At 32.4% G+C, this 19,353-nt stretch overlaps 1 protein-coding gene across 1 annotated transcript; it reads left to right on the forward strand.

Annotated features, from left to right (window-relative positions):
* The first annotated feature begins 2,076 nt into the window (after window positions 1-2,076).
* Window positions 2,077-19,042, forward strand: LOC132734899 (uncharacterized). Its single transcript, XM_060721766.1, has 3 exons — window positions 2,077-2,206; window positions 11,782-11,939; window positions 18,382-19,042. Exons 1-3 carry the CDS (start codon window positions 2,107-2,109, stop codon window positions 18,604-18,606), a joined length of 483 nt encoding a protein of 160 aa, XP_060577749.1. The 5' UTR covers window positions 2,077-2,106; the 3' UTR covers window positions 18,607-19,042.
* The last annotated feature ends 311 nt before the right edge of the window (window positions 19,043-19,353 follow it).

Below are 19,353 nucleotides of genomic sequence, written 5' to 3' on the forward strand. Positions count from 1 at the left end.
ACAACTGGAAATTGAATGAAGTTTAATTTAGAATTTAGAAACATCTGCCGAAAAGAAATAGTGCTGTTACTGAATAAAAGTCAGTCGGCATTAGTCGTGCATTCTGTTTTCACGGGGGGGGGGGGGATCACGTGACTTTGTATAGTAATACCCACGACAAAATGGCTACTGCTAAGCCCCGGTAAGTACCTTATTATATTAAATTAAGGTGACAAACGTTTTTTAAATCAAAACAAAACCTAGCGTATCATATGCGCGTTAATTTTCTTCAAATGACAATACAAAGTGCATTTTCCTACATTTTCTGGTTTTTGAGAACATTGTTTGAATTGTGTCAAAATTGCACATTCAGCGATAATAATTTGCACGAAGCGAAATAACTTGGTACCAAATAAATGAAAATAAGCCTTCTTTTTGCACTTAAGACACCAAATCAATCATTTTATTGACATCTGTTCTTGTAGAATTCCATATAAAATTTTGTTCGAAGGTCTGTAGCCTACAAATGCTCTTTGCAAGTGTTAAGTAATTAAAACGAACATTTTCTGGATAGTAAGTTACACGAAAACAAAATAGTAAGTTCCACGCACAGTTTCTAATAGCTTACTTAAATGTGACGAAACTATTTTATAATTCTTTTGGTTTCAAATTTGCAAGTGTGTTCCGTCTACGGTGACAGAGAAACAAATATCGAGAGAGTATTTTAATAATAATTCATATTATTTCATAAAACATGTATTCATATTCATATAATTTCATAAAATATTACTTAACTTAAAATAACTAAAAGAGACATTGACATTGATACTCAACAATGTACGTTACACTTGGCCTTTTTCACGTTAGACTGGACCCACATCCGTTATCTTTAGAAATAGATTTATAAAGAAATAACTGTGCAGAAGGAAATATTACAACACCATCATTTATTTTTCAGTATCTGCAATTTGGACCAAAAACGAAAGGGAAAAGAAGACCGCCTCCGTGGTCGAGGGGTTAGAGTCGATGACTTCTAATCCAGTTACCTCTCTGGCGTGGGTTCGATCCCCGGGAGATGCTTTGGTAGTTTAGCGCGGAGGAAGGTAGTCTAGTACTGGTGTAACTCTCCAGGAACGATGGTTAGGAAACTACCCGCCTATATGACTGAAAATCTGTTGGATAAAGACGTAAAATGAAACAAACAAACAAACAAACAAAGAAAGGGAAAAGACTTTCGCCATTTCACATTGATAATTAATGCCATCATAGAACTGGTATACAAAGTTTTTATTAAATTTATTCTTTTATACACTGGCAGATTTTATAAATAAACCCAAGAAGATTTGTTAAAATGTTATGTATTACTATACGTTTATTTTCTTACCATGTGCAAATGTGTTGCGTCGTAAACTCTTACTTTTTGTTTGTGATAGAGTAAGTAAATAAGATATTCAGTGCGTCTCAAAAACCAGAAAACGTACTAGGATAATGCACTTTGTATTGTCATTTGAAGAAAATTAACGCGTAGGTTTTGTTTTGATTTTAGAAACGTTTGTCACCTTAATTTAACATAATAAGGTACTTACCGGGGCTCAGCAGTAGCCATTTTCTCGTGGGTATTACTATACAAAGTCACGTGATTTCCCCCACCCCCCGTGGTTTTAAAGACTGATTCTAAACGATTTGCATTTCATGTTACTCTAGTATATGGCTTGTTTTGTATTTTAGTAGGGCATTTGGATACTTAATATATTTAATGATATTTTGACAAATCTGAAAATATATGATTTGTAAAACGACAACCATCGATAACTACATTATCTTACCTGTCTCCAATGAAATAGTTTCCATCTAGCTGTTTATTTTGTTTATTGCCTCAAAGGAATTATTTTTATCCACCTCACTTTCTTAATAGACCATTTGGACAAAGTCGAACAGACTACTAGTATTTTGTTCTCATTAGCGGCATAGACTGGTTTAGCAAGTCAAAAGGCAAGTGGATCTATTGTGATCAATAGTACAGTGCAATAATGTTCTCTTACAGGCTCTAATAGTAAAGTGTCATCGGCAGTTTTCATTTGTCATTCACAGGAAAGCGGTAAACGGTGAGTAGTATGTGGAATAGATATGTCGTGGAAATATCTTAGTTTAAACGACAATGAATTATTCATACAATTGGGAATAGTTTTACTTCTTGGAGTGATTCAAGGAATAACATGTCGTAAAGGTAAATTCCATACTTTAACCAACGAAAATTTATTTTTAGGAAATATTATTTCTTACAAAGATAAAAGATAAATGCATTAGATAAAAAGGAAATCACTGTTTGAAAATGCTCTCGTGCGATGATGCATGAATGTGTATACGTGCATTATAACAAAGATAAATATTGTGTCACATAAGAACGTTAAATTTCGAGTTAAGTATTTAAACCATAAGTGTTACATTTGAGGCTACAATTTTTCTTTGTTTTTGTATATAAATGATTCCAGCGCGAAGCACAATAGACGTTATTTTGGATAAATGTGTAATTTTAAAAATAAAGAAAATGTTTTTCCCTTCCTGAAGAGGAAATATTGATGATATTTTCTAAGACTAATTGATTGATTGATTTTCTTTAGACCTGGCGTTCAATGATAACCTACGAAAGTGCAAGCACTTATTTCCAGTAGGGTCCTTACCTCAATAGACTCTAAGAGACAGCTATGAGATACAAGGGAGTCCGGGAACCAGTCCCTAGCTCTTATTGAATAGACCCCTTGGTTCTTTTACATGCCCAATGTAAAGCACTGATACATGCGAGAATTACCTGGGTTTCTTACCAGTAAACCTCTAGGTAGGTGGGAAACACTGAAAGTGTCTCTGAAAAATCCCAAGGGTGTTACCCATGATCGAACCAGGAACCTCAGGATCGACAGTCAGTTGTCTAACCAACTGAGCTATCGCTATCGTCCAAAGACTTAAACCTTCTTTTATTTTTTGTCAGTTTACTTGTTGAAATCTTAATCCAAATGGTTTCAATTTCTGCAAGTAACATTTACATTTATTTCCTCTTATAAAGCATTTATATAAGTAATATGTACAAAAAGATATTCAGTCTGGATTCTGTTTGTATGTAACTTACAAAATGTTATTCTTTCCAGCCTTCATGCATCATCATTTGAATTTAATGAGAGTATGATATGTTGAATTATATCAAATCAGACCCGTAGAATATCGAATCTATAATGGCTTCAAGCATCTTTAATTTTCTTGTTTGTTCACTCCATCAAGACGTGAGAAATAATTTAGGACTGAATTATCTATTGAATGCCAATTTTCACATAAATTGCAGTATCAGCAAAGTTTAACCTAACCGCCATGAACCAGTTAAACAACAACAACAAAACACGTAATTATTTAGTTATTATAATATTAAGCAAATGAGCTTTTCCTTTGCTGTAATAGTCGTCTTAAATGAAAATACACTATTTTCTTGTGAAACCTTTTAGATAATCAAACACTCAAGATACGTAGAACAGATATGTGATACAAGTAATATATATATATATATATATACTCTATTACAAACTGATTGATATTTTGGTTGTTTTATGACACACTGTCATGATATTTTCAATTCACATAGAATCCTTTTTCATTACAGTCTTTTATATAATATTTATGTTGCTAATAGCACATGCAATAAATTTTATTTGACATTAAGATTAATGCCAATTGATAAGAACTGAGGAGATATTGTTCCTAATATTTCATGCCAGAGATACTGTAAACAACATATTGTGGCATCGCTTTAACATGGAACTTATTGTTTTACGATGATTGTAAAATCAATATTTTGTTATTCTATAAGGCTAGTTTTGCCAATATGTTTCTTAGTTAATTCCTAAAACTTATTTTGAATCATGTTATGGGCATTTGATATTGAAGAAGCATGCATTTTGAAGAAGGACATTTTGTATATTATTGAAGCCTTTATGATTGAAGCCTTGTATAACTATCAAACACAGACAATACAAGGGCTTTAATTTACCAATTCTTAGAGATATTGTAGCAACAAATGTTGCCTGCTATAATATGTCACTCCTTAAAATATCTAAATTAGTTTTGTAATATTTTCCTTTCTCGTTCAGAGGATTTTAACGTAACTATAGCGTTGCAATATTGTACTTAAAATTACTCTTACATGAAACATTGAAATGAATAATAAAAATACATGCATTTCTTCCAGATCTTCAAAACAAACAGGCGTTATTGTTTAATGAGGTTCACAAATCATAATGTTTTACCATACATATAGAGATATTGTTTCAGATAAATTAAATGCCTAATTAAAATATAAATATATATGAATTGAACAACTAGTCTAAATTTGTTTGTATCAAATACTGTTTTAGATTTTGAACAGATCACCGTTATTTCTTTACTTGCAGAATTGACTTCAACAATTCTCCTGAATCCTATTAGGTCCTCTTTAAACTCATTGTAGCATATACGACTTTACTTTAATGAATTATTATGATACTGGACAGATAAAGACTATATGGAAATGAAATAAAATCAGTCTACTTAATATTTCAGATTTGGAAGTATTTTCTAGCATCACATGAAATCAACACCAATTATGTTTACGACAATATCTAGAATTGTTTTCGCTTCATCATAAGTTTATTAGTATACCACGTACAAGAAGCCCATTTAATATATTGTACTTTTGGAAATTCATTTGTTAAGGTATTAATTATAGGAACTCTGGAACAGGTCCGCATATTGCAGCGCATAAATCTGAATCCGTACCGGGTTAACATATTGTTTGTCCGACCTTTGAATATCTTTTCATATTATGCGAGTGGGTTGTATTTAATTGTATAATCTCAATATTTAATAGTTTAAACATATTTTATTGCATTTAATACATGTTTACAAATATATCATACAAATAATGAATATATATCAAAATGCAAATGGGTTGGGCAACAAGTTCTCACAACATTAGATTAAGCCCTTCCAAGAATTCAATTTAATATAATCTGCTATTTTAGAAATCAGACAAATTTACGGAAAACAGTGGCCAGTAATTTGTTTGTATAAGCAAAATCTTGTCATAAATATAGATGACATCAAACAGAAAAAGCAAAATGTAAAAACAAAGATCAAGGCACTGGACCAATCTCGTGAGATTTGTAATAGACATTAAACACCAAAAATATACTGATAAAATGTTATCTTTGACTAAAATCATACATTATTAATTTATTGTTACATAACAATTTACGTATAGTAGACTTTAGTGATAGTGTAAGCATAACACGTTAAATGGTGATGAAAATATCTCATTATTTAGTTCTTTATTATACAAACTGTATGACCGGATGAGTGCAAGATTTTACAAAATTATCAACAGCACGGGGGGGGGGAATCACGTGACTTTGTATAGTAATACCCACAAGAAAATGGCGATTGCTGAGCTCCGGTAAGTACTTAATTATGTTAAATTAATTTGACAAACGTTCATTGAATCAAAACAAACCCTAGCGTATCATATGGGCGGAACTTTTCTTCAATGACAATACAAAGTGCATTACGCTCGGTTTTGTGGTTTTTGAGAACATTGTTTGAATTTTGTGAAAGCTGCACATGCAGCGATAGTAAGTCGCACAAAGCGGTATAATTTGGTACCAAAATGAATGAAAATAAGCTTTTTTTCTTTTTGCACTTAAGACACCAAATCAATAATTTTATTGACATTTGTTCTTGTAGAAGTCCATATAAAATTTTGTTTGAATGTCTGTAGCCTACAAATGTTCTTTGCAAAGAAATTGTATATGTAGTAAGTAAAACGAACACTTTCTGGATAGTAAGTCGCACGAAAACAAAATAGTAAGTTTCACGCACAGTTTCCAATAGCATGCATATACATTAAAAGAAAGTTTAAGTTCATATGTAAAGAGATAGAAAAGGTTCATTTGTCACAGTGTGACCAAGAAACATATAATTGTGCACAGCGTGCGGCTAAGGGAACTATTGATTGTAAAAAGATGTGTGACTTGGAAAGAACATCGTGACCAAATGAGTATTCATTTATATATACAGCGAGTGACAGGTTACATTATTATTGACCTTTAACGACTTGTTTGGCAGAGAATTAGTTATTTAGGTATATTATGAGTAATGATTGAACATGGAATGCACAGTAAATTAGTAATAAGTGAGCCAGTGCTAAATAAAGGATATCTCAAAAGCTTATTTCAAGCATAGAATTTATCTGCTGCCGATGTTCTTGTTCGACTTTTCAATTCCGCACCCTGAAATCACTTATATAATATAAAATATCATTTCTAAGTATTTTTCGCCAGTTTTCAGCAATTTTATTTTACATATTGGAATAAAGTCATGGAATAAATATCGTTGTTTGATTTATATTAAATTTAATTTGAGTTTATTTTCAGCAGAGGTATTTTGCCCTTGTAATTATTTTTCTCACTAACCTTGGCACCAGGTTTACATAAAAAGTTTCTGATTCTCTTATAGTAACCTTGCTGGGGTAATATACAGTAAAAACTGTTTACATTGACCTTCGATGGGAGAAAAGATAAAGGTCATTATGAAAAGGGAATCACTGTGAACAGTATCTAAAAAATTGGAATATACGAACTTATTTTGCCAATATTTTGTTGAAAAGCAGGAAAGTACATGTACCATACTTACAGTAGGGTTTAATTATATTTCTCATTTATATGATACAGATATTAAACATACCACATATCGTTTATAAAAACAAGACAGTATTAAAATTTCATGTATAACTGGTTAAAATTATGAATTACACCATTACATTAGTATGCAAAAGTTACATATTGATTATAAATGTAATTTATATTGATAAATTTGTTTGTAAAGAAACAAAACAAGAAGTGAGATTCATACGTCTTACGTTCCATGGGTGACAAAACACCTTTTAACAATTGCAGGGTTTTCTAAAATAAATTCGAAATGATAAAAACATAGCATTATGTATAATAATACACGAATGTTCACTATGCAAAGTGTCAATATTAGTGTTTACGAGGGGTTTCTGTCGAACGAAAGAAAATTTTGCTTTTTAAAAAAGATTTTCGCCAGCTGAATGTACGCCGTCCGCTATTTAGTCTCCTTGAACAGTAACAGTTATTGCAATCAGTGGACACTCTAGCACTCACTTTCCAATTCATTTGGCTCTTAAAATTTTTTGTTATCGAGAATGTAGGAATGCATAAAGAAGTGGTGCACGTTGCGTTTCAGATATTAAAATAATAATTATATATATAATAAATATATATATTAAATTAATAAGATTTCCAGTACCGCTATTTTAGTAACATTTATGAGATAGTTTATATGTATGAAAACCCAATCTTCAAAATGATGTCATTATTTTAACCTTAAACATGTTTATGTACAGAAAAGAAAGGCATTTGACAGTAGTGTTCAGAGAGCAAAGAGGCAATATGTTTATCAAGCCCAGTCTGAATTGGAGGCGGCAGTATCTTCCAACTCCAGAACATTTTGGAAAAGTATTGGAAATATTGGTATTGGAAATGAACGTTTAAAGCGTATTCCGTTTGAAGTTAAAATGTCCAATGGTTCCATTAGCTCTGATCAAGAGATTGTACTTAGTAAGTGGGGCTCTGATTTTGAAGTCCTTCTAAACTCGAAGAACACTGCATCAAATGACTTTGGCAATGACCAGGCTTCTGTTGATTTAGATCAGTTTAATGTTAATAGTGTTGATGAAATAGAGAATGAACACTTTGATAGCATGATAACTATTGATGAGGTATTGAAATGTATTTTACATGCAAAGTTTACCATGTGAACTCCTAAAAAGGATTCTGCGTTAGCTTTACCACATAATCTTTTTAATAGATGTTTTTTAAGTGGTACTGTTCCTTCTGCATGGTCTAAGAGTATAATTTCACCAGTTCCCAAGTCTTCAACCACAGACCCACGGGATCCTTTGTCATACAGGGGTATTTCATTGGCTCCATCCATGTATAAAATATACTGCTCTGTTTTAAATAATAGATTAGTAAAATGGACAGTTAGTAATAATATTATAAGTGATGAGCAAAATGGTTTTATAAAAGGTAAAACTACAATTGACCAAGTAAAGTTCCTAACAAATATTATTGAAACACGTAAACTTAAAAAGTTACAAACATTTACTGCTTTTATAGATTTCAGGAAGGCGTATGACCTTATAGACCGTACATCACTGTGGCAAAAGTTGCACCAGCAGGTGGGGATAAGGGGCAGACTGTTTCAGGCAATTTCATCATTATATAAAGATGTTAAGTGCTGTATACCCTTAAATGGATTTGATACACCTTGGTTTGATGTAAAATGTGGATTGAAACAAGGCTGCCCCCTGTCACCAATGCTGTTTAACTTGTATATTAATGATTTAGTAATGTATATGAATAATTTAGACAAAGGTGTTTATATTGGTGAAAGAAAAATATGTATTTTGCTATATGCTGATGACATAGTTTTGTTGGCAGAAAACGCCAAAGATCTTGAATCCATGTTAAATGCTTTAGCTTTATGGTGTTGTCAAAATAAAATGACTGTCAATTGTGATAAATCAAATATTGTTCACTTTAGAGCCAACAGTATTTCTAAAACTGAACATGTTTTTGAATTCAATTCAGAAAAACTGGAAATTATTCATAGTTATAAGTATCTTGGTGTCGTACTAAATGAATTTTTGGATTATAATGAAATTGCAAAGACAGTTGCAATGTCTGCCTCTAGAGCACTTGGTCTTGTTATATCTAAAAGTAAGGCATTTGGTGGTTTTCAGTACTCTACATTTACAAAACTTTATGATTCAATGGTATGGCCCATAATTAATTACAGTGCCCCGATTTGGGGTGATAGATCTTACTCGTGCATTAATGCAGTTCATCATAGGGCAATGCGTTACTACTTGGGTGTTGGAAGATACATTAAGTGGAGAGATGGGATGGAAACCACCAATTGTTAGACAGTGAGTGTCTGTATTTAGACAGTTTTTAGAGTTATGAATATGGATGATAATAGAATTAATAAGTCTGTATATATGTGGTCTAAAGCAAGTAATGTCAAGAATGGTGTTTACCGACTTAAGAAACTTTTAAAAGATATTAATAGTAATCACATACTAGAGGCTAATATCGGAAATGCCAAACCTACCATATCAATTCTAGAATCTAAACTTATTGAAATAGAACCAAATAAATGGAAGTTATTACTTGAGAGAGAAAAAATGCCATTAGAGGAAATGGCGGGAATAAATTAAGGACTTACAGGAAGTTTAAATCTCAGTTTTGCACTGAAAAGTACCTTTCGTCTAAGTTGCCATTTATGTATAGATCAGCCTTTACAAAATTCAGATGTGGTGTAGCACCACTAAGAATAGAAACAGGTCGCTATGAAAATATTGATGTAATGAATAGAAAATGCTTTAACTGTCCGGACACTATAGAAGATGAGAAACATGTATTACTTTACTGTCCATTATATAATGATATAAGGAAAGAGTTGGTCTCTGCGTAAGAAGATGTATTAAGAAATAGAGATATTATATCTGATGATGACAAAATGGTTACATTTTTTAGTAGTGAAAACCTAGTATATTTATCTGCCAAAGCCTGCCACCATATTCTGTTTGAGAGAAAAAGAAAATTGTACTGTAAATCATGATTCTTTTATTTGTTTTTATGGAGTATCTTTTTTAACCAATATGTAAATAATGGTTAGTAATATTTTAGATTGTTTTTATGTTTTAACATTCAAATCTTACAACCAGCAATAACAACACAAACTACACAGAATTTCAACTAAAATAATATTTTTTTATTTTTTTTTTTTAAAAAAGAAGAAAAAAAGACTTTGTTTTATTTTTAAGTAACTTTGTAGATATGTCCAATATGTTAGATTTGTTGTAAAGTTATGTATAGTCTCTTATAACTCATCTATGAGTGGCATTTATGTACAATGTCGTAGATTTTATATTTGTATTATTTTTAATATTGTACATGATGATGAGACTTTAATAAACTATCTTATCTTATCTGATATTTTCTCATTATTCAAAAAAGTAAGACATGTAAGAATTCCAACCTACACAAACTATTATATTTGCTACAAATAGTTTGTCTTTATTGCTATCACATATTAGTTTGCAGTTATATAAATGCAACTTTGTTAGAATAGTATCATATTATTATAAGACATTCATTTATAGAATTGTTGCAAGAGAATATCTAGTTCTAATCTAGACTTAAACATTAAATAAAGTTTAATTTATACTAGCTGTTTTATCAATAAATTGGAAAAAAACTATCTAAAAATTAAGTGAGGCAGGTTTGAATTCACTACGAATGTCAAGGCTAGCAATAAATAGTGCTAATAAGTCAAATGTAATAAAAGAAAATTTGTTTTGTTTTTTTTTTTAAATTAAAAAAATAAATATATATATTTGTTACTAGGTTGCTACTTAGACACGCAGAATAATCTAGGTCTTTTCAAATGAAATAGTTTCGTAGATTACTTTATTTATTTTTATTTATTTATTTATTTATTTATTTATTTATTTATTTATTTATTCATTAAAGTTTCATTTCTTTTTTTATTATGATGCAAAATGTGTTTTACCTAGACCCTACAATGTAGTTATTTGAACAGTTATATTTGTTCGGACCCGTTTTAAATTCAGTTAGAATGTGTAAGTCCTTGTTAGTGTCAATGAACATTATTCGCGCATTGATGTGTTGTTTATAACCTCGGATCCGCTTTCATATTTCCATTTTAGTAAATTTTGCCCATTGTTTTCTCGTTTAAGTAACACGTATTTATTACTTGCGGACCGAACGCAACTTCTTATGGAATTGCAAAAAGGTGTTACATTGAAGATTCCATAATCATGGCTGTTAAGATACATCTGCGGATGCTTCTATTTCAAATTCACATGATTGTCGTGTATCAATGATTAATACTGCTTCATCGAAAGATAGGGGTCGGGGACGGTAGCTTATACTTTTAGAACAGTCAATGAACAGACTCAATTAAAACGGGTCTGCAGCATTTCCAATTTTGCCGTTTTTTGGCGTTCTTTAGGGATTCTGTTTTTCACTTTTCAGTTGTTATGAAAATTACATTATTTGAAATGCGCTCTTTATTCTTTTTCAAATTAATCTTGAATTCAAAGTTTATATCGAATTACATGATTTTTTTGTCTGAAAATCTTGTAAAACACGAGACGGACAATAATTTTATCAAAATTAACATGACAATTTTTCATTTAACTCTGAGCAACATTTATATTATTCTTTAATTATTAAATAAACTACACTGCAATTATTAACAGGCGCTGAATCAAACTATTAAATATGAAAGACAATATTATTTATGGGAGCAGCAATGGTTTTGTTAAACTTTAATTTGCACAAATATTTGTAATGACTGCATGTGTCTTGACATTTTCTAATTTATGAAAAGGAAACAATCTCTCAATAACTATTGTGTTTCCACATAAAACAAATTAAATTGAATGGCTTGCATGAACTATGTTGACAGCGGAATGGGATCGGAACAAACAAGTCTGCGCTTAACCTTTTCGGATCTTATTCTTCAAAGATATCAAAACAAAATAACAATTAAAAGAAAGCAACCGTGGCATTCTTATGATCATTTTAAAATATATTTAAGCCCTTTCTTTCTACTTTGATGTTCGTATGTTTTAGATAGTGAATGATCATATATTTTATTTTATGATTTCAGTTACTATAGTGCCTGTACGAGAAGATATCTCAGCACCATTATTAACATGTTGGACATGCAGTCATAGCAAGACTTCGCCAAATAATGATTGTGTTACATTAACAGATAAACGAAATATGACGAAAACTGAATGTAAATTATATGAGCCATTTTGCAGGGTGAGCATTTCACTTGCATATAAATAAAACATGAGCACTTTAACTTTTTCAAATAAAGTTTAAATTCTTTTAGTCATTTGAAATATTGTCGTATATTTCCTGTTGTCTAGACAGTACCTTTATATTCATATTAACATTCTAAAATATTAACTTTAATTTAAAAGCATATATTTAACCATAAGGTCTTTTGAATTTTACAAAGCAAAATTCATGTAGAAATACAAAACATGCTGGCGACCTATTTGACACTTTGTGTACTTCATCACTTTATCATCGAAACATGAATTATTGAGGCGGTTTCTATTGTTTCCTATTTTGGGTTTGTTTGTATTAGCTGCCCATTTGTGCATTATCCATGTGCTTGATTGTAGTCTTGCTGGGCTCCTTGTCGGTGATCAAGTGATGATGGGTTGTGATGGGGATGCGTTTGTTGAAAGCTTTCCTTCTTTGAACTTATCCCAGTAAAAGCTTGATGACAGTTATGAAAATTAGATTTACCCGGATTGACGCTTAAAAAGTTTTAACAGTTCTACATGTGAAATACATGTATATGTTTGTTTTTATGCTTGTTTCTTTACAAGTTTTGAAAAATTCTGAAGCCAATTCTTAATTGTTTGCGTGCTTTATAATTTATTTCTTTGTTTCATTGTTTTTATATTTGATCACATCGGCAAAAATAAAAATGTGCATATAGCTACTTTTATATTTTTCGTCACATATAAGTAGATATTGTAATATACGTTGTCGTAAAAGTGATATAGGTTTTGCAAGGTCTATTCAAAGATCAAAATCTAATAAAATGACAATCTCGACTCAACCTTTGGCAACAATCACACTCTGCTATATCGTATATATCGGCCGCAGACAAATTTTAGGAGGCATTTATTTATTTACTGATTACTTTCACTACATGTTCTACTGATTCCTTTTAATGTTCACAGTGAATGTTCTTATTTATCAATGACAAATTCTAATAAATCAAAACAAAAAATACATTATCATTAAAATTTATTAGTGGAATAATTGCCTGACAGTCGACGATATCGAATTCATGAAAAAAAATTGAAACATGCAAAGGAAAATAATAGTGCTGGGGAATAGACCAAGCCACTTTGTTATTGATTGTATAATCATTATTTAACCATCATTTATCACTGTTTTCATTCACAAGTCATTGTTTATCATTCAGTTCATCATACATAAATCAACAAATCAATTTCAAGTTCGACTCGTACATAACAAGTCCAATGGCAGATTGAATGACCAATCGCCGAATTAATGATTACTGCTAGATCTAACTGTTGGGGTTCAATTACAAACAGTATTTAACACAATGTTTTATATCTTTCTTTAACTTAAATTGAATTATTTTTAGTTAATAAAACACTGCGTCGAAAAATTCTGCCAATGAGTACGCAGTGCTCACGCCAAATTTAATTTTTCGCCGCTGTCAGGCTTTTAGTTATTCAGTCAATTGGATATACGTTTGCATTATTAGTCAAAAATGTTTCAATAGCACCTTGAATTGTGTTTAAAAATATATCATTTCCAATATAAGACAAATGTACACCATCATCAGAAAATAATGCTGGCATTTTATCTTGAAAATCTGGATGTTTTATACACTTATGACCATCTTGAAAATCTGGATGTTTTATACACTTATGACCAAGCTGGGCTAGAAAATATATCAATGCTCTATTCATTCTTTTCCGATTTTCATCCATAGCTTTATTATTTTCGGAGTACCTCCAGACAAAACGAGGTAATATAGAGGACCAAACAATACAGGCCCTAGGCAAAATTCTCATTATCTGAGAAATAACTTCTTTAAAATGGTGTCTTAAAACACAACATGGTTCTAGACCTATATCATAGCCACCAAAGTGTAAAACAATAAAACTTGGTGGTGGCAAACAAAAAGACATTGAGTAAATAATATTGTAAAGTTGCCTATAATGTAAGCCCGGATGGCCAGCCCAAAATACAGTAACACCGCGTCGCTGAAGACCAAGGTGACGTCCCATCGGCCTCGTTTTAGCATGTGCCTCTGCTTTCTTAATGATTGAAGACCATACGATCCAAATATTTTGACAAGACTGGCCAACGTTATCTAAAAATAAAATTATTATGGAATTATCTTATCTAACCTAATGTATCTCTTATAAGCCTTGGATTTCGAAGACCATCTACCCATTTGCATTATAATATCGTCAGAGATATTTAATTGAGAAGCTGTGGTAGCCGCGCCAATACGAAATGAATGGCTTTTTATATTTGAGTCAATGTTGAGGAAATTTAAACATTTGCGAAGCATGAAACGGAACTGATATTTAGTCATTGGTTGCCCACTGAAATGGCAAAATAGAGGACCGTCTATTTGAGGGCGTAAAGTAATGTAATGGCGAAGTTGTCTATAGGGACATATCTCAGGGTATTGTGATATACAAAATGTCAGTGTTACCGACGACCCAAACTGATCGGTTTTGGAAAATCTTATCGTTAAAAAACATTCGTTCTTCAAAAATCTAAGGTCTCCTTACTGAACGACTCTATTGGTGTCTGATTTCTTTGTGTCAACAGCTATTTCGCCTACCCGCAGAAAACCAAAAAATGCACAAACAAAGACCGTTATGTACAATATTGATTCATAGTTTGAATATGCAACTTTCTGTAAAGCCATTGGGAAGCGAAGAAGCACCTGTAAAGTTATTGGAACGCGCAAATCCTTTTTTGATCGGAGGTGTCGCATTCCACATAACATCTATTTTACTATAAATGATTGTGTATTATCCGGCATATCATTCATCTTTAAGAAAAAAGAAATGCCGGATAAATAGGAGTTAAATGTAGCAAATGCGAACTTTTTGAGTGAGAGATAAAATTAACCATATGATCCACCGGTGGGGGCCACACATCCGGTAGTTCATGCAAACAGCGAAAGTTCTTGAATGCATTTATAGCTTGGTTATAAATTTGTTTCGTTTTTTCCGAAACCGAGGAATTTAGTAAAACTGCTATTTCATCGGCAAGTACGTCATGAAGTCCCTCGGGATTCGTGTTGGGTGAACTTCCGCTTCCGGTGCTAACATTCGGAACGTCTTCCACTGCATTCTTGAAATTGAATCAACAATGTTATTGTTTACACCACTGATATGTACAGCATTTAATTGGAAATCAAATTTCAGAGACCATAACACTATTTGTCTAACAAGTGCCATTACTCTATTAGATTTCGAAGATTTTGAATTAAGTATATATGTACTACTGCCATATTGTCGCAGCTAAACTGAATACGCATAGATCGAAAATGTTCGAACCATAAAAAACAAGCCAATGCTATTGGAATTATTTCCAAAAAGGTAATATCTTTAAGAATATCTGTATCTTTCCATTGTTGAGGCCATTGCCTTAATGCCCAACGACCATTAAAATAAATACCACAGCCCAAATTTGACTGCCCTGCGCTGTCAGTAAACAACTGTATGTCTGAATTCGATTTCCATTCAGTGTCTAACATTACCGAAGTGCCATTATAATTAGTCAAGAAAGTTTTCCACATGTGTAAATCGCTTTTTAGACCATTTGACAAGCGGGTTTTGTGGTACGGCTTTTTTGCTTGCGACATAGCTGAGTAAAGCCGGCGGATAAATGCACGTGCTAAGGGCATTGCTTTTGCACAAAAGGCCAATGAACCAGTCAATGATTGTAATTGTTCCAACGTTATTTTTCGTAATAACAATGCATCATTAATTTGATGTAATAAATTCATAACTTTGTCCCGAGGTACGCGTATTTCCATTGAAATTGAATCAAGCTCTAAACCAAGGTAAAGTAAGCATGTCACGGGGCCGACAGTTTTATCACAAGCGATTGGTACACCAAATTCAGTACACATTGATTCGAACTTTAACATGCTCAATTTACATTTATCAGAATTTGCAACAGACATGAAAATAAAATCATCAAGAAAATGATCTATATCATTGTAACCAGTTCGGCGTTTGATTTCCCAATTTAGAAAAGATGAAAATTTTTCGAAAGTAGAACAGCTAATAGAACAGCCCATTGGCATGCATTTGTCAATATAATATTGACCATCCAGCATGATTCCTAACAGGTCAAAATCTCCAGGATAGCATGGTAAAATTCTGAAAGCATTTTTCAAATCCATTTATCCCATTAATGTACCTTTACCTAGCCTTTTTATCATTTTTACAGCATTATCAAAATCCGAATATTTGACAGATGTTAACATTGGGTCAATATAATCATTAACACTATCGCTTGCGGGATGTGGCATGTGTGTAATTAACCTAAATCCGCCGGATTTCTTTGGAACTAGCCCGATCGGGGAACATCTAAGATTTGATATAGGTCTTGTGGCGTAGGGGCCCGACATACGCCCAGCATCTATCTCGTCAAAAAATTTTTGTTTTGCAATTTGCAATGTCAATATTATCAATGACTGACTTTAAATTTTTGCTGTCCCTATACATTCTTGGACCTGCATAACCAAGAGGGAAACCATACTGAAAACCGTGAATTAGAAATTTTGCATCATTTGCGTTTGTATATTTTTCGAGAAATGGTGAAATTTTATCCATTATTATTGGCGTTTTACCTTTGGCCCATAAATTGGGGTCGAAAGGCAGACTGGGAATATGACGGAGGAGTTGGTCTTAAACCCCTAGGCCATTGGAATGTATTTACATGCCGGGTTTGAAACACATTGTTTGTTCCGCTAAGCGGCACATTTGTGCTGCCAAGCGGAACAAAGCGCGGCCGAGAAACAAATTGTGCCCCTGACGCACTGCTATTAAATCTCATCGACTTCTGAGCGTTTACACAAGTATTGGATGGATGAGGTAATTTGCATACAATACAGGTGTGCCTATACTGACAAAACATCTTATAAAAACCGCCTTTGAAATTGTAATCATAACTAGCACCTGCAGAGGCATTTCTGTTTACCTCGTCACTAGTGGAAGGGTTATCGCCTAGCAACCCGCATGTAAGTCACAAATGACCATCAATATTGGACCATAGACGACTAGAGTTAATAGACATGCGAAGGCGAAATTGAATATCATATTGGTAACACTTCTGGAATTTATTAGATGCGGAAGCACCTCGAACAATTGCCATGTATTTCAAAAGTTCCGCTGCTCTTAATGGGTGTTTTTAATGTAAACTAAAATGAAGTTTACAAAAGCATCAGTCCAAGAATCAATATTATCAATTTGTTTTAGTTTTTTATTAGATTTCAATACAAACTTATTATTTATGAAAGAAATTTGCATGTCATCTTGTGAACTGGGCATATGGAAATTTTTTGTGCAACAATTGTGCAAGATCGACATACTGATTATTCCATATTTTTTCCTGTAACGCATCTGAAATATGAATATCCAGGTCATGAGTAGGTATTACCAAAATAGGTTACACTCACCTTGGATATTGGAGGTTTCAGAAGGAGACAGCCTTTGAGAAACCATTGGAAACCCAATCACGTGATGCTCTTGCTGAAGTTCAGGAGCGGGATTGCCGGCTACCTGACAGCCTGTGGGTAAATTGCCATCACCATGCTCAGTATCAGTAGGAACATGTGCTTCCGCATTGACAGCCACATTTTGTTCTGCTGTTGGTGTTGCTTTGCAAGTTTGTTTTCTTGGCCGCGCCGATTGAACTCTTGCCAATGACCTTGAGGAATGGCGTGGAAACGAAACGGGGTTTCCCTGTCTGTTAGATTTCGCCTTTGCCTTAGGCATCCTGATAAAGCTGTTGTTTGGTAAATATTCCTCCTTTTTGGATACGATTCAATTTCGATTCACATAAAAAAGAGACTGGACCATGTGCTCCGGAATATATGACGTAGACGACTGATGACGTAAGCGCTAGCATTAACTGTGACCTTTCAACTAAAGTCCGGAATATATGACGTAGACGACTGATGACGTAAGCGCTAGCATAAACTGTGACCTTTCAACTAAAGGGGGAGACATAATCTGAGCTGCGTGTAATAAGACTTATCTCCCTTGTAATGAAAGAATTGTCTAGATAAACTGCATTATCACATTAACACGGATAATGCTTATTATTGTAAATTTAATTGATAAGATTATTACTGTTGTAACGCAGGATTTTGTTGAACTACAAAAAAGCAAGATATAATGAAAATCCACAGAGGAACAAGCTTCCGCGCATCATAAACTCAAGCTTAGATTGTTATTTCTTACTCGACTGACCTACTAATGAACTATGTATAGGCATGACAATTTGTAACGTCGATTGAGTAAAGCTTTTATATGCATTTCATATCATTCTGTTATAAGACATGTTGGCATTTCAAAGTATTAAACTTACTTAATGAAAATATGTTGGAAACAGTTATCTAATATATACATGTACTTAGATTAAGTAAAAATATTCCTGCTTACAGATTCAACGATTGGAAGCGGATGGTAAAGTCGAAAAAATTGAAAGGTCATGCTCGAGGAACTGCGATCCAGGTTGTCATCGATATCAAACTGTCAAACGCTGTGATTCTTGTTGCACACAACCTCTTTGTAACGATGGAAACGATGCTGATACTGTACAAACTTCGAGGATTATTATAATTCTCGGAACTCTTTTTGCTCTCATTGTATTCGTAGCTCGAGAATAAAAAAATGTAAATACCTTTTCTGTTCGTGTGGACTCTCGTATATATATGTGAAATGAGACAGATTAATTTTCGTATCGCATTGTATTGTTTACTTGTATACCTGTACTAATGTTAATAACGCCTTATTATTTGTGTTATTGTCTGATATACTACACACATATGTTCACCTCTTTTCATAAAACACTTGTTATATAAGACTTTGATAATGAGCATAAAAATGTCAAAGACGCAAGTTTCCGCAAATGATACATAGAAATTTGTAATTGTTTTAGATGTACAATAATTGATTAATAGGTTGATGTGATGGCATAAGACATTCGGAAATGATCGAAACATGTTTTGAAAATATGGTAGACCCATCAATGTTTAAACAATTGTTTTTGTAACTTTCTATGACAAAGTTGAATATTTAGTCAGAGTAAAGATTATCATTTTCTAGAAATCATGTATATCTGTCATTTATGTATGTTTTCCTTTCTCTTTCATTACAGACATCTTTTATTTTTAAATTAGACAGGAGAGCAAATTGTTACAATTTAAGAGACGTGAAATCTAAATTCATATGCTCAATGATATAAAAATGAAATAGAAATACTATTGTATTTGTAAGATTTCAAAATGTTTCGTTTCAACTAAACAAAATAACATTGTTTTTTTATAGCTTTGATAATATCATAAATCATGCAATGAAAATAATTAAGTTCTTTTAGTTCTATAAAATTAATAAGTAATAAACATTCATATTGA

Source organism: Ruditapes philippinarum, unplaced genomic scaffold (assembly GCF_026571515.1).
Source record: "Ruditapes philippinarum isolate M1 unplaced genomic scaffold, ASM2657151v2 ctg10429_1_1_1_1, whole genome shotgun sequence".
Taxonomy (NCBI): Eukaryota; Metazoa; Mollusca; class Bivalvia; order Venerida; family Veneridae; genus Ruditapes; species Ruditapes philippinarum.